Here is a 24329-nt window from a genome sequence, read left to right on the forward strand (position 1 = left end):
CCACCACTTGCGCCAGGTGGTAATACGCCGGCGCTGTGAGAGAGCGCACGTCCCGGATTGCCAGTCGAAGAGAGCGCCGTTTGGCCAGCAGGCGACTACGTAGGAGGCGCAGATGGGTGCAGCAACAACCCTGCCGCTCTTCTGCTGCTGGTGCTCCTACTACTGCTGCTGCTGCTGGTGCTACTGCGCGCTTTTCACTTTCCGTTCTTTCAGTTTGTCGAGAACGTTTGAACGCAACGGGACTTTTGGAAATCGTGCGTGCAGGAATATCTAAGTAAAGAAATAAAAAGAGAGCAGAAAAAAAAAAGAAAAAATTCCAAATTGCAAGCAAACGCTGAAAAGGAAATGTGCAAAAAATAGTGTAAAAATAAAAGCCAAAAGCGTTAGGCAAAAATGTGCGGGCAGTGGGAAAAGAGCTAAAACGAGAGCAAGTGTAAAAATGTAAACTACACACGCACACTCACACATATATAAATATACATGAATGTAAGTGTAAGTGCCTGGTTGTAAGCGCGTGTATTTGCCTGTGTGTGTATGCGTGAGTGTATGTATGTATGTGTGTGGCATAACAATGACCACAGACACTATCATTAGAAAACAACAATAGCAACAATAATAACAAATTGCTATTCAAATATTAATAAATTAATTGCTTAATCAAACAGATTGAAGCGGAAAATCCATAATAATGAAAATTAGACGCGCTATTTGTGTGAGCGACTTTTTTTTCAAAAAGCGACTGTGTGTGTGTGTGGGTGGATGGGTGGTTTTAGTGTGTATGTGTATGTGCGTGCGTGTTAGTGTGTATGTGTGTGTGTGTGTGTGTGTGGCAACATTCGTTTGCTTTTTTGATTTGTGAAAATGTGTGTATCCGCGCAAATGTTGTTGTTGCTCTTGTTGTTGCACGACGAGACGACTGTTTCGTGTCGTCTCTTATAGGAACACCTACAAGAACAACAAGAAACGAAAAGGAATACAAAATTGTCCTTGTACATAAAAAATGATGTTGATGGTAATAATTTAAAGAATTTCGAAGTGAAACGGAATTGGATTCCAACTAAAAGTAGCAACAACAACAAGTTGTTGGCCTAATTAATGTATAGCCGGATTTAATTTTGTATATGCATTGAGCATTGAGCAGCACAAAGTCATTCAACAAAAGCTAACGTTGACGGCCGCGGCGGCTGTGTTGTGCGCTCTCTGTGTGTGAAAGTGAAGGTCGTCTGTAGGAGAGAAAGAGCGCACAGTATCAGCAGCAGCAGCCGCAGCAGCAGCAATCAGTAAGCAGCAGCAGCAGCAGCATCTAAGTCCAAACAGTCCATTTGCTGGTGCAAATGTGCGAAAAAGCCTTGGCTTGGTTTTTGGCGCAACAACAAAACCATTTTAATGCACACACACACACTCACGCATACACGGGCATCTGTATACCACTTGCAGTTGTTATATGGCCTGCATGCACGTGCAGCTACGTATCTTGATGTATGTGTGTGTGCGCGCGTTTATGACGCGCTTGATGCACAGCAGCTGCTGCTGCGGCCATGCTGCATTGTTGTTGTGCCAGTGATGCACATCCCTTAGCAGCTTTAAATTGTGCCTTGGTTTCGCGCTAGTTTTCAAGGATGTTTTAAGACTTTGACATACTCTATTCTTATCAAAGCAGATCCATACACAACTTATCATGAAATCACCTTAAAAATAAGTTATTATCATTTAATGTTTTTATTATTTTTTAAATTTTCCAATACTTTATATATAATTCTTTGCAAATTGCGTTTGTTTTGGCTTGAAATGTTTACAAATATTTGTGGTCTAGCCTTGATTAGTAATTATTTGAGTTCGCATATGCAAAGCAAGCAGAGCAAAGCAATAATTATGCTACATAATGTAAACATGTTTCCCTTATAATCATCTATTCGCTATGGTTGATTCATTCTTATGACTTTATACTACTTTTGCCATACATTTAATAAAAACAACAGCAAAACAGTTTATTTTGATTGGGTTGTTCGTTAAATTTGTTCAATCAGAGCTAGAAAAGGCAGCCCTGGCATACGCTGCGTATACACAATCTGCGAGTCTGAGCAATATGTGTGATTACTTGCAGATATAATCACATTTTACGCTTAAGAGGCTTAGCGGGCCTACATAAATTACGCCAGCTACAACACATCCTGCATATTAGCCGAGCTGGGGTCACTTGCACGTTTCTGTTTCGGTTAGGTTTTCCGTTTGCTTTCGTTCCGCCTTCGAGCGTCATCTCCTCAGTGGCGCGTTAAATGCGACCGAAAAGTTTTTCGGGACTGCTGATGCGTTTCACTGATAACTCTTTCTCTCTCACCCGCCCTTTCACATCCTCTCAACCGCTCTCGCTCTCTGCTTGCGAAGTCGTTACGCTTTTTATGAGCTTTGCAATTAATTTGAATGGCACACAGTTTACCGTTAGAGACAGTAGCTTGCACATGACCAGCGCTTCGTTTTGGCCTTGCAAGTGGGAGCATTTCTCATCTTCTGATTGCCGAATGTGGGTGTCCGTGTGGGTCTCTGTGGCGCACGCAATTTAAATATTAAATTGCGTTATCCTTGCACAACATGACGTATGCGCAATGCCTGAACTTAATAATAAGCATACGCACAGTTGGACAAGATTTAATTTCATTTGTGTGGCCAAATTTAATTGTAATCGTATTGTTTTCTGTCCAATTAATAATTCAAGCTACTCATATTATAAATTAGATCAAATTACTTATTGGGAATTTTAATGGGGGGAAATATAGTATTTTATTCATATCATTCATTTGCTTGGAATTATTCATTAAACATGCCTCTGGCATCAATCAATAGTCATAGATTGCGGTTTATTGGGCTTAGCCCATCAATTTGGGCTCTCCTTACTTGAAATTGTCATTTGTTGCCGTTGTAAATGATAAATCAACATTCTTAATACCCTCAATGGGCCAAGTTTTTCAATATTCGCACAGCAAGCAGGCCGTACATGCCCCAGCTCAATTCAGTTGTTGGGCTGCTGGGAAATGGATACATAAGCATCTCTTAAGCAGCAGCAGCAGCAGCCCGAACCCAAAAATTATAAAAGACAGAATACAGCGCAAACGGTTTTAATCTTGAGCCGACAACGAAGACGACAACGACGAAGACCAACTCGAGTCACACACACACACACACACAAAAAAAGAAAGTAAAATAAATAAAAAAAAGAAAGGAATACCGCCGCCTAGCGACCCAAACCAAATTATCCACCCACATACAGAATGCCCGCCTCTGTCCCCTTGGGGCCTCTGGGCAGGCGCAGACTCGGCTCGCCTCTCGGCTCTCCCTTTGGCTGCTCTCTGTGGCCTATGCCTGCATTTGGTAATTTTCAATAGTTTTGGCTTTCTAATGCCGCCAACGCAAACCTCAAAAAAAAAAAAAAGATTAAAACATACAAAAATTGCTTGTAAACAAAATATACTAAAGGCAGAAGCAGCAGCAGCGGGTATGTGTGTGTATATAAGTGTGCGTATGTGTGTGATTGTGCTGTTATTGTTTAAATATAGAACACAACTAAATGTAAACATTGTTAACGTATTGTCCATAAAAATACAAAATGAGAATGCACAGGCATTAAAATGCGTTTATGAGACGAGAGCATCTTCAGTTTCTCTGCAAATGTCCCATCGACTTTCTTTCGTTCTTTCTTTCCTTTCTCTTGCTCTATTATAAAATATTTGCAAATTTTTTGGCGGTTCCGGCGTCTAAAATCAGAAATTTGCTGCCACAAGGGAGCGTGCGTGAGAATGAATCAGAGAGAGAGAGAGAGGGAGTGAGAGAGAGAAAGGCGGTGTATGAGAGAACGAGAGAAAGCTTTAGTCTTGGCGCAAAAGTCAACTCATAATAAGGCTCGTAATTGGGTTCGTCGCAAAAAATGCACAGGATTTCCGTAGATTTTACGTGTATTTTGTACATTAACTAACAAAGCTAGCTACCAGCCAGCGTAGGGTAGGGTAGGTGTTTTCTGGTCATGGGCTGAGCAGCTCTCAACAATAAACAAAATTGCAAACAAGCAAGCAAGAATATTGTAATCGGGAGTTACCGACTGAAAAGTACTCATTCACAACCCAAACATTGCCAGATCCATTTTTTCGTATATTTATTTATATATATATTGTTTGTGTATATCAATGGAGGACCCAAGCAATATTGTAGTAGTTAAATTTCTAATTCCAAAGCTGTACAAGTTACCGGCTTTGCCCAATGCGCGTAGATAGAGCCGCTTGTATGTATAGCCACGAGTATACATTCCAAATTTCTGCATCCAGCGTTACGACTTCTGGCTTCTGAGATACCGGACAATGTATCCTCCGACTTGGCGTGTCTCTAGTGGGCGGATCATGTTACATATTATATATACAAGCAGATATAAAATGGATAAAACCAATATACTCATTTCATTTTCGTAAATGAGTATGAAGAAAGGGCGAAAAATATAAAACAAAAAGTAACACGAAATTATGCAAATTATAGTAACGTTCAGATAAGTACTCAAACGAATTGTGAATACACTTTATTTATATAGCTGTCGGATTTTTATTATTTTGCAAAAGCTGCGAATATTTATGAAAAGGAAATTGTTTACCAAATACTTCCGTACTTGAAATACATATGTTCTTGAATCTTTAATTGATGATATTTCGCAAAGTAAATGGAAATGGGAAAATTTTCGCAATTATACATATTTATTTACACGAGTCTATAAGCATACAAACAATTTGGCATTTAAACTGCAATGAATGGAAATTCCGTTGTTTATTTAAGTATTAAAATTATTATTACAAAGCGGCAAATGCGCATTTCATATCGAGCAAACAGTATATTTATTCCATATTGGCAATTAGAATGTTAATTATTAAATAATTCATTATTGAATTACTCTTTAATGAGCGTTTATGGATCATTTAAAATCATGTGAAAATATTGCCTATTCATTTTTAACCTCATAAATAAATAAATAAAATGGAATATATCAGGAAAATTCGATTTAATAAGTTTATGTTCATTTTTATATACATATAAATAAATTATTTTTTGTTAATCGTCTAAAATGATGTTTGAAGAATATTATACAAAATTAAAATATAAATAATATATTTATATATAATGATAAATAAATAAAATGTATGAATAATATTTTTATTATTTAATTTTCCTTTTTTATTTTAATTATTTATTTCCTTTCATTTTTGTTTTTCTTTCATTATATTTTATTTTATTCATTTATTTTTTTTTCTATTTAAATTTGTATATTTAATATTAATATTTTACTGAAATATTCCCTTTTTTCACATATATCATAATATGCTATTAAAGATTTAAAGCACTGTATATAATTTTTTTGTTTTTAATATTTTGAAATTTTTGTTTACAATTGAAATATTTTACATATGCAATATGAATGAAAAATCTTGCATTGACCAACTGAAATGTTTATGTTGTGTGGCCATAGCAAAGCCCAAGCACAAGTCAATCACCCCAACCAGAGACAACTATATCATATTATATTTTCGTTCTTTCTATTTCACTTTTTATTTTATTTTTGCGCAAGGGCAGCTGCCAAACGACTGAAAGACAAATTGTATACAATGTTTGGTTTTTTTACGCGAGCTGTGAATGGATGAATGTGCATCATTATGAGACGACGCTGCTTATTGTTGTTCTCTCAGTGGCTGCAATGCGAAAATTACTCTAACCTTGAGACGCACAATCTGAATAGGCTAATAGCAGCGTCAGGAATAGCAACGGCAACAAAAACAAATAATTAGGCGACGTCCAACAATAGAAAATAGCAGTGCCAAGCCCAGAGTTGGCTTAAATAAGCTATGCAAATAATTAATGAAGCTTGGAACAGGAGGACATGTGGCGCCTTTGTTTAGCCAACGGAAGTGTGCGGCCCTACAGGTTCCACAGTTAGGTGCTGTTGTTGTTGTTGTTTTGTTTTTGGGCTGCTGGGATTATTTTTCCAGCCATTTGATGTTTGACAATTTATTTTGATGGCGCACAACACGCACACGTCAATTCTAGCTGCTGCTGTTGTTGTTGCTGTTGTTGTTGTTGTTGGGCGCCTCAGTCAGCGACGTCAGCAAAGACGACGTCAACATCCAATGGAAGAGCAAAGCAAACGGCATTGATTGATTTCCATTTGGGCACACTAGCCGAAAGCAAGGTCGATCTCTCTATGCGAGCCAGCAAAATTGTTGATAGGATAATGTGGCATTAAAACATTAAGGGCCGACACATTGGCTGCTGCTGCTGCTGGTGGTGGTGGTGCGAGAGAAGCACCACCCAACCCACTATCTAGTTCGATTTGATTGAAGCGTTGAGGTAGTGAGCCAAAGCTGAAGTGTGTGTACAGAACTGTCAGTCTAAAAGTCGATATAGTCTGTTCACTGTTTGAAGAGTGTGCCAGCTTATAAATTGAAGTGCGTCTGTGTGTGCATGAGTATGCGAGTGTCTTTCTCTCTCTCTCTGTGTGGCTGGTGTGTACTCTCATGTGTGCTGATTTTGAGTGATAACCAGGTGGCGACTAGACACTTTCAGCTGCCAACATCCCCAGCCATAACGTAAACTATGAAATGCAATTACTTTATTAGTTTATCCAATGTACAGAGGCGCTACAAAGTCAGCAGCTTTGATCTGAAGGCAAACATTATTGTATTATCGGTAATTGTATTGCTTGTAGAAATTCTATAGCAAGAGTTGTTGCTCTCAATTTATCTCAGCTGTCGAAATGATATATACAATATTTTATATGAAGCGTTAAGCTTTCATAATATCTTATATATTGTATTATAAAAATAACAGCAGTAAAAAAATATTATTATATATTTTTAAAAATTAAACAAATTATGTCTTAATAAAATTGGGTTATCCTAAAATTTGATCAAGTTTTCAAGCATTTGCAGTCAATTCGATTTATCCGTAAATATATAAATCAATAATATAAATAAATATAAAATGCACATACATATATTTGACTATTTCATAACTATTTCATATATAATAAACAAAGTTTTCATATTGATATAAACATATGAACTATATAAATCTATTTGGTATTAAATAAAACAGACTATATGCTATATTGCTATATTGATTTTCTAGCAATGCATTTATAGTTAATATATTTCCACAATTTTCACTTTAATATAAAATCCTTTCTACTGTTGCCATCTTGACTTCTTTTTATAGTTCACATAGTTAAGTATATAAATGTACATATATTATGAATCCGATATCACCTTAGCTATCCTATTGGCAACTTGTATAGCCTGAGCCCTTCTGACAGCCATCAAATGGCTAATAACATCTAATGGCTTTTTGTTATGGGCGAACCGTTCACCAAAGACATAAACTGAAACACCTTGGTTTGCATTAATAATCTGATTCATAATCCATTTGACAGCGCCCATAAATATGCAAACACTTTTGCTAGACATATATACATACATTAATATATATGATATATACATACGAATGTATTTATATATGTATATGTATATAATACTGTGCATATCGACCCGCCATCTATTAAATGCTAACAACTATCGTGCCAGTCATGCTCGTAAATATTATATAAATCAAAGAAACACATTATATAGACTTCAAGAGCACGCCAGAAATGTGACATTTATGGAAACAAATGACTTTTAGTCAACTGGCTAAAGACAAATAACAGAGTGAGAGCGAGAGAGAGAGAGAGAGAGAGCGCGAGTGCTAGATATAATGAGATGGGGGTGGCGATGCCTTTGGTTTTGGTATATGAGATGTTACGCTTAATGCCTAAAATTTAATTGTTGTTGCAAAATGACTTTGGGACCGTTACGGATGTTAACTGTATAGAAATGCACATAAATTGTTGCTACAAATTGTGTGCGGCAAGGCAGCAGCCACAGCAAGTACCAAGCCATCAAGCACCCAACGCCCACACACACACACACACACACACAGAAGCCAAACCATACACCCACGCACTCAGACAGATGGAAGCCAGTTGGGTCGATGGGTCGATTGCTCGTTCAGTCTGTCCATTCGTCCGTCCCTCAATTTGTCTGTGGGGAAGTACAAGAGACTCATTAAAATCACCCAAAAACTTTTGGGCAAGTACTCGAATGTGTATCTGTATCTGTTTCTGTATCTGTATCTGTATCTGTATCTGTCTATCTCTATCAATATCTGCTTATGTACTGGGGCCAGCTGGAGGCGGCTCGTTTAAATGTTTAGATAACAACTTGGTTATTGAATGCCGGCTGCATTTAGGCCATTGAATCATTATTAGTAGGATTAGGTGAAAACTCTGCTTCGCACATGGGCACATGGGGTAAACAAACTCGAATATATATTTTGAAAAATCTTCAAGTTTTATGATAGGATTCAAACGCATTTAGAACCGGAAATTCCAAAAATTTTACAACCAGAAATGTTTTTGTGGTAATTTTCATAAAATTCGTACATGCTATGTGTATGGCGCCATCTATTGTTGAACATGTGCTTATTGTTTATAGGAAATTCTTTGGGCAAATCCATTATTTTGAATGGAGTCTTTAAAACATTTTTAATGTGTAATTAAAATCCAAAATTTACTTTATAAAAGTGGAATGCATTAAAGTGGAATGGAAAGATTTTATTTGTTGCGCCTCCAAAAATTAAGCAAACATTCTCTATTTGTACGCAGTTCAAGTCGCGGTCATTAACCTTAGGCTAAAAATTAAACTTTTGTTCTTTAGAATTTAGCCTAGAAAGGGTATTACGCTTGAGTTTTTTGTAATTAATTAATATTAATGTTGATATTATATATTTTTAATTAAAATAAATATTTTTTATCTACATATTCACCTATTGAAACAATATCCATTCAGTATGCTATCGGACAAAGTTTATTTTTAAGATTCTCTATTTCCACATCTACGACAACGTGTGTCTACTGTACTTTAGTTTATTTGCTGGCATTTCTATAAATAAATAGCTTATGCATTTACTGCACATGAATAATTGAAATTACATTTTTGTTTATTGCGTGTCGCATTCCCATTTGGCCCCACTGTGCGTGGGCGTCGCTATGGGTGGCTATAATCTAAATTTCACTCCGACTCAGGCTAATGTATGCCATCGTGTGGGCAGGCCAATCGCTTAAAATATGTGTAAATGACTTTTGTGGCTTTTCTTACTAATTGTTTGTTTTGTTATTTCCTCCTCTTTGCTTTTTGGCGATTTGCAGTGGTGCAGCGTATAGAACCATCAAGTTTTCCATATCCCCGGCGTACACAACACAAAAACAAAAGCGAAAATGACAGCAATACGTTTAAGCAATAAAGAAATGCGTGGCAAGCAGCTGCAAATAGCAACAAGACAACAATAATAATAAAGCAACATGTAAAGCCTTCGTGGAAAACTAAGAATACAAAACTGAATCAGCCCCAGGAAGTTGATGATAGAAAACTATATCCAAATTAAATAAGCCTAAAAGAAAGCAAGCTGCCGTTAAGTGTGAAAGCTTTAACTAGAACTAAGTCCAAGTGAGCCAAATTATAAATATTAACAAATAGCGCTGCACTTTAACAGATACATATAAAGAGAGGAGAGAGGGAGAGAAAAGAGAGAGAGAGAGAGACGTATCCATTGACCGCTGATTACCTCGATATCACCTCCCCGTCCCACCCCGGCATCGTCTTGGGACACTGAAACATTCCACCACACAGTATGGCCTCGGTCGCCGCTTGGCTGCCCTTTGCACGGGCGGCGGCCATCGGTTGGGTGCCGATAGCTACGCATCCATTGCCACCGCCTCCGATGCCGAAGGATCGCCGTAAAACGGACGATGAGAAGCTACTGATAAATGTGTCCGGGCGACGCTTTGAGACCTGGCGCAATACACTCGAAAAGTATCCAGATACGCTGCTCGGCTCGAATGAGCGTGAGTTTTTCTATGATGAGGATTGCAAAGAGTATTTCTTTGATCGGGATCCGGATATATTTCGGCACATACTTAACTATTATCGCACCGGGAAATTGCATTATCCGAAACACGAATGCCTCACCAGCTACGACGAGGAATTGGCCTTCTTTGGCATCCTGCCAGATGTCATCGGTGATTGCTGTTATGAGGATTATCGCGATCGCAAGCGCGAGAACGCCGAACGCCTCATGGATGACAAGCTGTCGGAGAATGGAGATCAGAATCTGCAGCAGCTAACCAACATACGCCAGAAGATGTGGCGTGCCTTCGAGAATCCGCACACATCGACCAGTGCTCTGGTCTTCTACTATGTAACAGGCTTCTTCATAGCCGTCTCCGTCATGGCCAACGTGGTGGAGACGGTGCCCTGCGGCCATCGGCCAGGACGTGCCGGCACTTTGCCCTGCGGCGAGCGCTACAAAATTGTGTTCTTTTGCTTAGACACCGCCTGTGTGATGATCTTCACCGCCGAATATCTGTTGCGTCTGTTTGCGGCGCCCGATCGCTGCAAGTTTGTGCGCAGCGTGATGAGCATCATCGATGTGGTGGCCATTATGCCCTACTACATTGGCCTGGGCATCACGGACAACGACGATGTCAGCGGCGCCTTTGTGACGTTGCGTGTGTTCCGCGTTTTTCGCATCTTCAAATTCTCCCGCCACTCGCAGGGTCTGCGCATCCTCGGCTATACGCTCAAGTCATGCGCCAGTGAGCTGGGCTTCCTTGTCTTTTCGCTGGCCATGGCCATTATCATATTTGCCACGGTCATGTTCTATGCCGAGAAAAATGTAAATGGCACAAATTTCACATCGATACCGGCGGCCTTCTGGTACACCATTGTCACAATGACGACGTTGGGGTAAGTAATTGATGAAAAATATAAACAAAACTTTGAGTACATTATAATTTTCGTTTAATTATTTATTCATAATACATTTGCATAGCCGTTTTATTGAGTTTACTCAAAATGGCATGCCTGTGAACTTTTTAAAATGAAAGCGCAGCCAACTTAACTTTGAAAAAAATCCTTTCTTAAAAATCCTTAAAAAAGTTTGCAAAAAATACTAGTTAAGTACCAAAAATTACATATATTTTTGCCATAGTACGGAAATTTCTCTTTATACTTAAATTAGCATAATTTTTAGTGCGTTTTTTAGGCAATTTATTATAGATAATTTCGCCTTAATTTATTTGTTCTTTACTCTCTACCACAACTTAGCTATGGTGACATGGTGCCGGAGACAATAGCTGGCAAAATAGTTGGTGGTGTTTGCTCGCTCAGCGGAGTGCTGGTCATCGCCTTACCTGTACCTGTTATTGTATCGAACTTTAGTAGAATTTATCATCAAAACCAGCGTGCGGATAAGCGCAAAGCGCAGCGGGTATGTCAAACACTCTCGGTCTATACACTTCTCTATCAATATTTTATTAATTCATGATTTGAACACTTGCAGAAAGCTCGGCTGGCGCGCATTCGCATTGCGAAGGCCTCATCTGGCGCTGCTTTCGTCAACAAGAAGAAGGCGGCGGAGGCACGTTGGGCAGCACAAGAGTCTGGCATTGAGCTGGATGACAATTATAGGGATGAGGATATCTTTGAGCTGCAGCATCATCATCTGTTGCGGTGTCTCGAAAAGACAACGGTGCGTATACCTAATGTGTTGGCAATATATTGTTTGCAGGGCATCCAAGGCAAACGTACATCGTTTGGGTTCTCGTCGTCATTTGCTTTCCTTATCATTTTCTATGTTGTTATTCTTCCTTTTGATTTACATGTTGATTTATCAGACATCTTTGTTTCGTTTCTCTGTGTGTTCTCTTTTCGACAGATGTAGCAACATTTGAATATCTTTCTAGTAGTCCAAAATTCGCACCTTTGCCTTCTGCTCTTTAGGCAAGCAATGACAAGCGACACAACCACTAGAACAGCAACAGCAACCACAACCATAACAACAACTACAAGAACAGCAACAACAACAACTACAGCAACAACAGTAGCAACAACTGCGACTGCACTAAACACAAATTCATTTGATAGTTGTAGAGGATTTGCTGTGCCAGAGTTCAGAAATCTTGTGCGTGCTCGTTAATCAAATACTTCGTACATATACACAACAAACAAACATACACACATACATGCATATAAATATTAAAACAAAACAAAAATATAAGAACAAAAACTTCAGCATTTGATGTGTGCAAAATTCTTGATTATGATTTTTGTACATTTGTATATTCAATATAAATCAATATAAGTATATATTATATATAAATGTGCCATATTGTGTTTTCGTTTAAGTTTTTATTTCACGTTTATCACATGTTGCATTTGGGATTTGGTTTACTTAAGTTAACTAGCAAACGGGCGCCTCAAAATAAATTTCTATTTAAAAATCAATCGAATTAAATCTCATGAAATCCAGAAAATAGATATGTATATATCTGTGACTTCCATATACATATATAAAAGAAAATCGTAAAGTAAATAATATATAGTCTTGGAAAAGTAAGTGCTTTCGGTTTTGTAGTTTATGTTCTGTTCTTCTCTTTCCTTAGCTCTCTTGCTCTAGCTATCTCTCTTACTCTCATTTATGTGTTGCAATTTCATTTTAATGTTTATTATTATTTTGGATTTTTGATTTTTTAAATGTTTGGTTAAAGCAGCAAACGGTTTGTGCTGAAAGCTATGCGCTCTGTTCTATTTTAGCTTAATATTTCTTTAAGTTCTTTTAATTGGTAATTATTGAATAATATTGGATAATATAATGCTTGAAGAGACGCCCAGCAGCGAATGCCATAAAAAAAGATCTGAAACAGCGCAATCCGATGGCTGTCAACACTAAAACAAAACGCAACTGAAACTAAATAAAATCAAGAGCATTAAAGAAAAATATTTGAGAATTTCCACAATCCAAAATCAAAGAGCGCCCACAAAATGGTCTAAAATATATGCAAAGATTTGCTGATTGAAACTGTAAAGTGATATGGAATTGGTATGGGGGCATTTCCATTATTGAATTTAAGTATGTTTTATTTATAGAATAGCAATAGCATTGAATGATTATTGATTCAAATTGAAGATTACTTAGTATTAAATGGCATGCTTATAGAGAGAGCTTTGAATATGATTAAAGTACCATTTGGGCATTTTTAAAAGTTTAGACGGACTGTTTAGCGTAGAGTATATTTAATGGAATTTAAACTGATAGAAAACAAACGATATCATTTCTGTTTGAACAGCAGTCAATGAATTTCACTACAGATGATCTAAAGTTTCCTTACCTTTAAAGACTTGAGTAACCCTAGATATCTTAGAGATAATAGTTTATTATAATACAAAGTACATATCATAAAGTTATCAGCTTAAGCCTATACTATGCCTTTGAAATTTATTTAAAAATTACTAATTTCATTCTCCGTTTTCCATAAAATGTTTACTGAGTGCTCTATTACAGTAAATAAAATAAACAAATCAAATCAATCAACAAATCTAATCAATCAAATCTAACTACACGAACATAAAACCAAATCACGCGCGTTTTAAATCGCTATCTGAAAACGCACCGAAATGTCGCTCGCTCGTGCTTGCTTTGATAACAAAAACAAAAAGCAAAAAAAAGAAAAAACACTTTCCCTCTCCCTTTGCTGCCTCATGCTCGTTCTGCTGCCCGCTCGCCGCGCTAAGCACTTGGCCCTCGCCCTGTTAAACCACTTGGCTGACTAACAAAAAACAAAACAAAAACAAAACCAAAAAAAAACAAACAGTTCTTATTGTGTTATTGTAAAATTGTCATTGCTTAGGTGCCGAATAACAAATCCCCTCCCTCCCACCTTCTCTTTCTCACTTTTAATGTACATTTAAGCGTTCTGATGTTTGACAATTTTTTTGTACCCTACCCAGCTTTATTGTTCTGATTGTTGTTTTGACTAAACCTTCTCTATAAGTATTTATAATTACTAAATATATATATTATTCAATCCTGTGTTTGTGTTTCGTCTGTCTGTCTCTGTGTGTGTGTTTGAGAGTGTTTATATCTCAACCTGGCTTAACATCCTAACTCCTTTCTGTATATTTGTGTCGAATTGTATAACAAAAAAGAAAAGCAACAAAAGAAAAAAGTAAATCCAAACATTGTACTCTATGTATTCTACGTTTCTCTTTGTAAAATTCTTCTGGTACTCACACTCAAATGCTCAAATCTAAAAGGATCGTGAATTTGTCGAGTTAGAAATACCCTATAATGGCCAGCCAAAGCGACCGGGCTCGCCCTCGCCGATGGCTAGTCCCGCCCACTCGACAAACAGCGCTGCAGGCCTATTGCAATCCTGCTGCGGCCGCTGTTGTTCGCAGCGTTATCAGGTAAGTCATCAACAACTGTACATACTAAATATCCTCTTAACTATTTTATGTTGTGTGACAGTTTGTTTAACTGTGATTGTGTGCGTGAGCCTGTCTGTGCCTATGCGTGTGTGTGTGTGCGTGCGTGTATGTTAATGTATTTCAATTGCAGGTGGGTGCAAAACTATTTTTTAACCCTAAGTACTTAGATGTTTGTTACTTTTGTTTGTGTGTTTACAATCATCTACACTATTTCTACCCAACAATACAATAAAATAAGAATTAAACACGCATTAATATAACGACTCGGCCTAAAAGCATGCTACATTTTTGTTAACAGCGCGCAATGTGAATACATTGTGATAAAGTGTTGCATGCTTTTAGGGTGTGCGCAAAATAGGCAAAAGGTTATCAGGAAACGTAAGTCCTTGGGGTGCGTTACAAATAGGAACGGTTGTCTGACAGAATCATAAATTTATTACAATATTGCGCTGAAATGCTAACACAAAAATTCTTTTATATAGATTAATAAAATTTTATCATGCAAAAATTCTATTTGAATTGCAGAAATTTGTTTGTGTTAAATTTTGGTAATGTACTACGATTTTTTATAGAAAATTTGGTATAAAAAAGTTCAGCCCTTCAAAATTTTGTATTTAAGGTATAGCTATCAGATGTAGCACTTGGAAAAAGATTAAACAACTTCTAGTTAATGGGAGATAAATAAAATGGTTCCTCTTAACAAAAACGTTGCCTACTTTTCAGCGCCAATGTAAACAAACCAACTTTGTAGATACTTCATATAATATAACAATAATACTAATATTGACAATATTTTGCAGAGTCCTATTACATCGTCTTGACCTTAGAAATAATTAATAATGGTTTTCTCTAATTTACAGGCCTGCGGCAAGTACATGCCAGCTGCCAGCAATGCTCAAAATAGCCAAAACAATCAGCCAATGGATGGCACCTACCTGGTGGAGGCATCCTTCTGAGCCAGCAGTGGGTTATGTTCAATGCTGAAGAAGCTGAAGCTAATTTACGTTTATGTTTACGTTTAGACTAACTTGAAAAGTTTTTAAACCACAAAACAAAACAAAACAAAACTAAAAGAAAAGAAAAAGTATTGAAATTGTTGTAGACAAAAACAAAAGATAACGAAAAATAACAAATGTAATCTAACAAAAAGAAAAACTAAAGCAACTCTCTAAAATTTGATTTTCGAGTTCAATGCAAAATAATTTCATTCAATTTTGCAAAAACACCAACAAAACAACAACAACATCTGCATGTGTAAAATGTAATAATAAATAAAAAACTAAAACAACAATACATAAGCTGCACATAAGAATGGGTAAACATATACATAGAGCATATATACATAGTTATATATATATATATACATATATACATACAAATAGAGAAAGATAATGAGACACAGTACACTTAATTGCGAAGTCGGCAAAGTCGGATTTGATTAGCGAGACCCCGTTAATAAATATAACAACCAAATAATAATAAATATAATATGCAACACTATTTACTTTATATAGGTGACAAGAAGACAACAACAAAAACAAAAACCAAAAACAAACAACCGAAACAGACGCATTTTAGAGGAATTTACTGTGTATGTTTTTAAGCGGGCAATAATACAAATTAAATAGCATTGCGAATATAGATTGATAAAAAATTTAATTGAATACTCACTCAAGCAAGTTGCATTGGGTCCAAAAAACTAAAAAAAAAAAAAAAACAAAACAAAAAAAGAATAGGAAAAACTAAAGAAAAGAAGAAAACAAGAAAACGATGTGTGTAGTATCAAAAACCAAATGAACTATTTAATTATTAAAAACGAAAAAACAAAAACAAAGAGTAAATATTATAAAAAAATATATTATAAATAAATTTCAAATATTTTTTAAAAGGTCCGTAGTTTAGTCAGTATAATGTTCAATTCTCTCTCTCTCTCTCTCTCAGTCACTCTCCCTATCTCTTGTATAATTTCTTCCAAGTCCCTGAAGGACGCGACTTTAGCTCAATGAATGAGTCTCCTAATAATAATAATAATTATTCAATCAGCCCGTTGGAATTTCTTTTTTATACGCATATAGACCCAAAAAGGTTTCAGTTCAGTCAACTCTCCTTTAATTTTTAGAAACAATTTCAATGAACAAATCAAAATGTATTTCGAAAAAACTTTCTTCCAAAGAATTAAGTTAGTAAACTATTTAACTGTGTATGTATGTGTGTGTATGTAGGCGAGGCTTTTAATTGAAAGCATTAAAAATACATTAAAAGAATAACAAACCTAAAAATCTTAGCAAATTCTAACAAACTCAAAGTAAAAATTAAATTAAACTTAATTATAAATTAAACCAAATCAAACATTTAAAATTAGTTTAATATACTTAAAACAAATTACAAATAATATATAAAGAAATAATTGAGCTTGTATGTATGTATAATAAATTTATTATGATTATTATTACAATTATTATGATTATTATAATTATGGTGTTGACTTTTTGAATTGTATTTTTAGCATTTATTTCTAATAGCCTAAGTTCTCGAAATTTAGTTTAAATGGAAAAAAGAAAAACAACCAAAAATATTGTTAATAAAACCTAACCAAAATCAACTTCAAACGAATCCAATGCAAAAATATTAAATATGATGAGTTTAGTTAACAAAACTTGAAAGTAAATTTACAACAAATGAAAAAACAAAAAACAAGAAGGAAACAAAAAATTAAAATTAAACAAGTTTTGGCCACTAGAGCCAAATCCTGTAGCGATATTCTAAAAGAACAAAGAAACAAAAATGAAATCTAAATCTAATCTAATGAAATTCTGTTTTGATTTTTAGTGATATTTAATTCGAATTACGACACCTAAACACACTCTGCCATGGCTCTGTGTCTAAACAGAACAACAAACAAAACAAAAACGACGACAACAACAAAAACTATATATAAAAACAAAAACAAAAACAAAAACAAAACAAAATTAATAATATAATAAATAATGAAATCTGTTTACTTCCACAACAACAAAAGGCGCGAGTATTATTCATTTACCATTTATTGACTTGGAGACAGACAGATCGAAATTGTTGAGAGAGAGCGCTGAAACTAACGGAAATTCCCATCATACATCATCTGCTATATAAAACTAGCTGGGAGATCTATACTAAATATAAGTATCTATGCATGCATCTACAAACATACATACATATACATATATATCTGTATATTGTATATGTATATATTTACAGATAACACTCGCTGCTGTTTGTGTAGAGCGTGTGCTTTTTCTCTCAGTTTTATTTGTTTTTGTTTTTCAGTTTTTTATGATATAGTAGGGTCGTTTGGTTACGTTTACTTATATACTTACTTACTTACTTGCTTGCTTACCTACATATTGAATATCAGCGGCTATAATTTGTTTTAGCCATACTGCACAGATGTTGCGCTTTATTGCCAGCTTCACACACACTCATATCTACATATATGGCCAGATTCATTTGCATGCGTCTGGCTTAGTCATGGTGTGTGTGTGTGTATATATTTACTTGCTCTCAGGCTTAGCATAGGTCTTTAGTCCAGTCAGCTGTGAAGGCAACCATTGATTGACTATAATCATATTCCAAAAGTGTTGGCCAATACAACGTGGCTTTCAGCTCATTACAATATATATTTGTAAATTTATAATATAATTCTTTGTTAATAATAGGGAAAAATATGTCTGTTGAAATTTGAGCATTTTCCAGTATATTGAAAGTTAGATTTTTGCTTATTTAGTACTCTTAAAGTTTATGCATTAGGCATGTCCATAAAAACCATCAGATATTTATATAAATACACATATATTTTTTAAATATTTATTTTTATAGTTTTTTGCCTCAAGAGATATTTAAGCTAAACTTTTATGTTCAACTTTAACACTTAATTTTTATTTATATAATAAAACAATAACACTTTTTTTTTTTAATTTTTATAATAAAAAAATAATAATAAATAATATAATAATAATAATAAGAGTTATGATTTGATTTGTATATAAAAACTGATCTGTAAAAAATATTTTTTTTATTTGTGTTATAAGAATAAAAATTATATATTTTTTTAACTATTAAAAACAAATTTTTATTTTTAAATTTCTTCTATAAAAATTATAATTGTTACGGTCCCTGCACATATACTTAAAATATAAATTTTTGTATAGTTGATAAAAATATATTTATTGTACTTTAAATTGTGTGTATGTTTTTTTTTAAGGGTAGCAACACGGCATGTCATTTTCGCGCTTTTCTCCTTTTTGCTCGTCAATATGTTCGCATGTTTTATCTTACCTTTCGTCAGTCTGTCTGTAGCTAGGAAAACATTCAATTAGAGGCTTCATTTTATCACGAACTGCTTAACTTTGTTGCAATGGGCCAATTATTTTGTATTAATTTAAACTTATATCAATTGATAAACAGTTATAATTTAGTTTACTCAATTAGTCCACACATTTACTATTTTTTTGTCTATTGCAGATGTTAGTTATTTACAAGATTTAACCTTTGTGGTTCATCCGCTGACTGCTCTATTCGCTGTTCCACTTGAACGTGTTGTTTATGATTAACCAGTGACAAATAAAATCACTTTTAGCACTCTACACTAATGCCTCAACACAATCTGTAATATTCTATATATACACTCATTCAATATAGTGCTCATTCTATGACTCTGTTCTGCTGTAATCGCTGCTCGTCACGGTAATCCGGGTATTTGTTAGTCCGGCATATCTGACCAAAGTACTCTTACTTTTATTTTATAGCTTCGGTTATCATATATTTTTTCTTTCTTATTATAACCTATAGATTTTTATATACAAGAACTATAAATAAATTAAAGCCCAGTGAAATCGTTCAGTATATTTACAGTATTGACATTTAAGACTGTTCAGCTTAGTTTTTTCCATCTATGCAGCAATATTTCCTGTTTTTGCTAATTGCAATATTTATGTTTATTTTATAATTTTAATGTATTTTAGATTACATTACTCCTTTAATTTATAACTATGCGCTGATCTCACAGAGAATATGGTCAGCATATACATATTTTCTATACAAACGGCGCTATAAATTAGATATTTAGGTTAAATTCGCACTAAATTAAATAATATTTTAAAATACAAATATGTATGTATATTTTATATTTTGCATGATTTTATGAAGTTTTATTCTATGTAGGTATGCCTGTTTTAATTCCTATTTCACTTAAATATTTTTGAAATAAAATTTACTTTAAATTTACTTCTATTTATTCTGTTCAACAGAAATACATTTCTGTTGAGTTTAGATAAATTCAAAATAAAATCTTATTTCTACACTTATTATGCTTAATAACTCAAATGTAATTTAAGGTATTGCTGGTTCACATGAAAAATATGATTTACGAAGCTGTTCAACCTCTTTTACACACCATACAACAATTTCGCTGTCGTCTTTTATTATAAACATTAAGGCCAGCAGCTACTTAAATACAGCATTATCTGAAGACCTTGGCCCATTTAACGCCTCAAGTGTAAAGTGCGCGCATAAAGTTAATTCGCGGTTTTCTCTTTGGCAGCGTCTTCCATGGCCAAGAGATCTTCCATCCAGTTCGTTGCGGCAAATGCGATATTCAATGCTGCAGTTAGTAATCTAAATATATGTACATATACATTCATATGTATGTATGTATTTATTAATGTGTGTGCTGGTCATATCGATTTCAGCAAATCAGCTGCTCATTAGCTACGTCATTAAAAGAGTATGTAAAAAAAGGCTTTAAATTGAAACTTAAATTTTTGTTAGCCATAAGCAAAGGCCGTTGCTGTTTACTGTTTATTGTTTATTGTTTATTGTATTGCTGTGTTAATTTTGTAGCCAGTTACTCATTAAATACAAATTTTTGTGATCAAAAGCAGCAATAAATCAGAGGGAGAGAGTTTTCGAGAGAGAGAGAGAGGTGTATATAAAAACATTTACTCACTTGCATGTTCAATCGATATCTAGTATACGCACTGTTTTGTCACGTCGAGCAGACACTAATATTAACTTCGGTAAGCTAGCTTTATGACGTTATTTATCACTCATACAGCTAGATAACCAAAGACAACATAGCACCCTGTATATCCAAATTGGCTGTTGCTTTGACTCTCTGCAATTGCATTCGATTTATTTTTATTTATTTTTCGGGCCTTTCAGTTTCGCGCGCGCACTCACAACTCTTTGGTTTGAATACATTCACTCGATTTGTGGATTTTGGTTTTTCTAGTTCTCTCGGCTCGACAACTTGTCGAGTTGGTAGCGCCCACACGACTGTGGATAGCGTCGACTGTCGACTGTCGACTGTCGTCATCGTCGGCGGCCGCTTTTTGCGCAGGCGTCGCCGTTGACTGGCGCATTGCATTGATAAATGCTACGTGGAATTTTTATGCATTTTGCATAGCCAAACAACAACAGCAACAACTGAGTGGGGAGGCCGACTAAGAAATACAAATAAAAACTATAAAAAAAAAGGTCAAAGTTGGACGCGCGCGCGTTCGTCCAGAACTCGACTCATGTATATACATTTACAGATGTCTGTTAAGGGGAGCTGCAATGATTTTTGTTGTTGCCATTGTAGTTGTTGCCGCTGTTGCTGCTCGTCTCGTCTTATGTTTGGAAAAATATTCCCATAAATATGCACGCTACGACGATCAACAATTATGCCCGCGACCAAAAACCGAACGTCTCAGCGAACCAAAGTAGCAGCATTTTTCGTCTTCTTATTCTTATTGTTTCGGTTGGTCAAGTGACTGTAACTGGAACGACAAGACGATACGACGACAGAGTGGACTGAACTGCGCTCGGTTCGTTGGGTGGTTGTTTGGGCCGCCTGAGTTGCCTGCCGCTTGGCTGCATTGGCATTATAGCGCCGGCAAAAATGTGAGTAAGCCAAGTGAATGGCTGAGTGGCTGACTGGCTGGCTGGCTGGCTGACTGGCCTTACCTATGTCTGTCTACTGCTAGCTAGACGAACGTTCCGTAACCGTAGGTTCCCACAATTATGCGCCTCGCTCGACTCGACTCGACTCGATTCCACACTCCGCTCCACACTCGGCACTCATTGTAATAATCGTTGAAACATAAAGCGGCGGAAAATGTTGAAAAGCCTGCAAAACGTACGAAACTGGCCTGAAATGTCTGAAATGTCTTACTTCACTTCTTCTTTTACTAGTTTACTTAGTTTTCTTATGTTTTGCCTTCCTCCATTTTGATCAAATTGTGCAATGCATATGACGACAGTCGGCCCAAGGCAACCACTAGTTGCAGCGACTAACTAGTATTTGCCAGTCAAATTGCTCAGCGGCAGAGGCAGAGGTGAGTGAAATATTTGTATTACAGTTAAATTTAGTCTGAGCTGTGATTTCGATTTATCTTTTATGTCAAATCCTGCTTTGGGATTGGGATTTGGGAATGCTTTACCTGACAATCAATTATCCTACCTGTCAAACTCTCGTTGGCCTTGCAGCTGCCAGCGCTGCCTAGCCGCATTTAATTGTCAAATTTTCCTTGAAAAACAGCCTTGCTCAAGCAAATTAAATTAAAGTTTACTTTCCCTGCAAGCATTCAATGACCTTCTGGTTAAATTTGATTTTATTTTAGTTTAGTTTTTTTTTTCATTTCGCCACTCTTGGTCAAGTTTTACCTGCGACTAACTAGCTCGGTCTCTACCTGCCTTTAATTGAGATTGCCAGCTGCTGCCCGCTGCTGTTTGCTCTGGCGACCATCTTTAATGGTCTTGCATATTCCAGCGAGCATTTGCTTAAAATTCAGCACTTTGCGGCTCTACAAACAAGCCGCACCTAGTCTAGTACACGTTGTCAGCCGGATGACGCAAATCTGGCAACGGACGGAGAGAAATTCAGCCGAAGTGTTTTTGACGGAGACTGACCGCAAGACAAATATATATATATATATACACATACATACATACATACATATATACATCTATGTGCTTAAGGTAGTTTCTAAGAATAAAATACTCATCAAGATGTTGCGATATATCATCATGCCATATACTACAATAGCTATATATACGAAGTTAGATATGTATGTGTGTGTGTGTAGACATATGCAAATGCGTGGACTCCGAGATGCCGCAACTTTGATTAGGCCGAGGCACTGTCGAGGCCTAGCTAGCAAAACTCACGACTCAGCTCTCTGTTCTCAATTCTCGATTCTAAATTTCCAATTCTCCGATATTAAACGATGCCGAAGCCCTGACACAGCCGATAGCTGCCCTAAAACACGTTTAATGCGACGAACACGAGCCCGACGGACGACTGAGAAAATTGCCTATGCATAGGCGATGATCATCATGCTGATGGGGGAAGATTTTGAAAATTCTGGAAACGTGTACGGATCATTTGGTAGCCGGATGTACACGTTGTTGTATTGGAATTTCGATTCGCATATATTAAACAGCTGTGAATGCAAATGACATACCTGAGGAGCCCTCCAAGCGCCACTCAATTATGGCAGCTGCTCGGGAAACGTTACAGTTGCTCGATCTTAAATATATATATATATATTTGTGCATATATATATATATATAATTGTAGATAGCATCTATATGAATATATATATGTATATATATTGAGTGTTGACACACGATTTGGTAACTGCACTTGAACTGCGAAACACTTGCGAAACCTTCTCGGCGGTTCTCGTTGTTGTTGTTGTTGTTGGTGATAATTTATAATTTTTTTTCTTTATTTGATCTTTTTTTTTGAGAGTTGTTGCCATAGACAAGCGACCCAAAGTTAGTAATGTCAATGGTTCTGTTGCCATATAGTATAGAGCCGGGAGTCTGTAGCGCTCTCTATGGTATGCTATGGTGGCCAGGCCGAGGCTAGAGCCAGAGCCAGAGCCAGAACCAGAGCCAGAGCTGCGGCACCGGATTGCGCTTTTGCACACACCTTCAACGCCGCCAAACGCTTCTAAACTAAATTCAGTTTTGGTAAAAATGCGACAAACGGGCTTCAGATCAGCTTCTTGAGACGGCGCTGCGACGCCGACGCTGGCAGCGGCCAGGTATATAAACGATTTACCTGTGCAAAGGTGTGCGAGCGAATGAGCGTCTGTCTGCGCGCCTGTGTGTTCGTGTGTGTGTGTGTGTGTGAGTGAGTGTGAGCCACAATTGCGTTGGTGTGGCCCACGACGACGACGACGACGCCGACGACGACGATGATCCGATCGCTTACCTGTGCCGTGTGCTTGAGACGCTGACGTCGGCATCGCGGCGGCTGCTGCTGCTGTTGCTGCTGTCGAGCTGCTGCTGAGCTGAGCCTGATTTTCGGGTTTTTGCTTTTGCTTTGGAGAGCGCGCTGCGGCTATGATTTCCCGCCAAATGAGAGGCACAGGTAAAGACAAGTACAATTGTGAATTCTGCGTGTGTGTGTGTGTGTGAGTGAGGCAAGGTGTACATGTGTATATATACATACTATAGAATCTACTATAGACAGGCGACTTGTTTCAAAGACGCTGCCTAATGACTGCGTTCCAGCTTATGTGTATGGTACTCTCTCTCTTTCTATCTCTATCTCTCTCTCTCTCTTTCTATTGTGTATGTGCGTGTGTGTGTATTGCTATTGATTTTAAATTTCAACAATGCGGGTGAAAAATGTTTGAAATTATATTGTACGCAAGCTAAAATTAACAAAAGTTAACGTTACCATGGACATACGGGGTGTTGCCTTAACAAAATATAACTAAAATATATAACATTTATATCTAACAATTTATTTGTTCATTCATTTCAATTTTATTTCCATTTTATATAAAATATATAAGGTAAGTCTCAGCTCCATTGGCAGCCGCAACACCCTGTATCTGGCAGCCATAGCCCAAGAAAATAATCCAAGCTAAAAACCAGTTAAACACACAAATGTGAACGTTTTTTTTTTTG

General features: G+C 36.3%; 1 protein-coding gene across 4 annotated transcripts; it reads left to right on the plus strand.

Annotated features, from left to right (window-relative positions):
- The first annotated feature begins 200 nt into the window (after window positions 1-200).
- Shal (Potassium voltage-gated channel protein Shal) lies at window positions 201-17294 on the plus strand. Of its 4 annotated transcripts, none has more exons than XM_089258809.1 (6): window positions 202-492; window positions 9266-10862; window positions 11223-11385; window positions 11458-11646; window positions 14211-14363; window positions 15245-17294. In XM_089258809.1, exons 2-6 carry the CDS (start codon window positions 9748-9750, stop codon window positions 15338-15340), a joined length of 1716 nt encoding a protein of 571 aa, XP_089114935.1. In that variant the 5' UTR covers window positions 202-492; window positions 9266-9747; the 3' UTR covers window positions 15341-17294. The 4 variants fall into 4 exon arrangements, with proteins under 4 accessions (XP_017956503.1, XP_017956504.1, XP_089114935.1 ...); XM_018101010.3 differs by having other exon boundaries at window positions 202-486; XM_018101014.3 differs by lacking the exon at window positions 14211-14363 and having other exon boundaries at window positions 201-486.
- The last annotated feature ends 7035 nt before the right edge of the window (window positions 17295-24329 follow it).

Source organism: Drosophila navojoa, chromosome 4, assembly GCF_054131105.1.
Source record: "Drosophila navojoa isolate 15081-1374.11 chromosome 4, UAZ_NAV_1.0, whole genome shotgun sequence".
Lineage (NCBI taxonomy): Eukaryota > Metazoa > Arthropoda > Insecta > Diptera > Drosophilidae > Drosophila > Drosophila navojoa.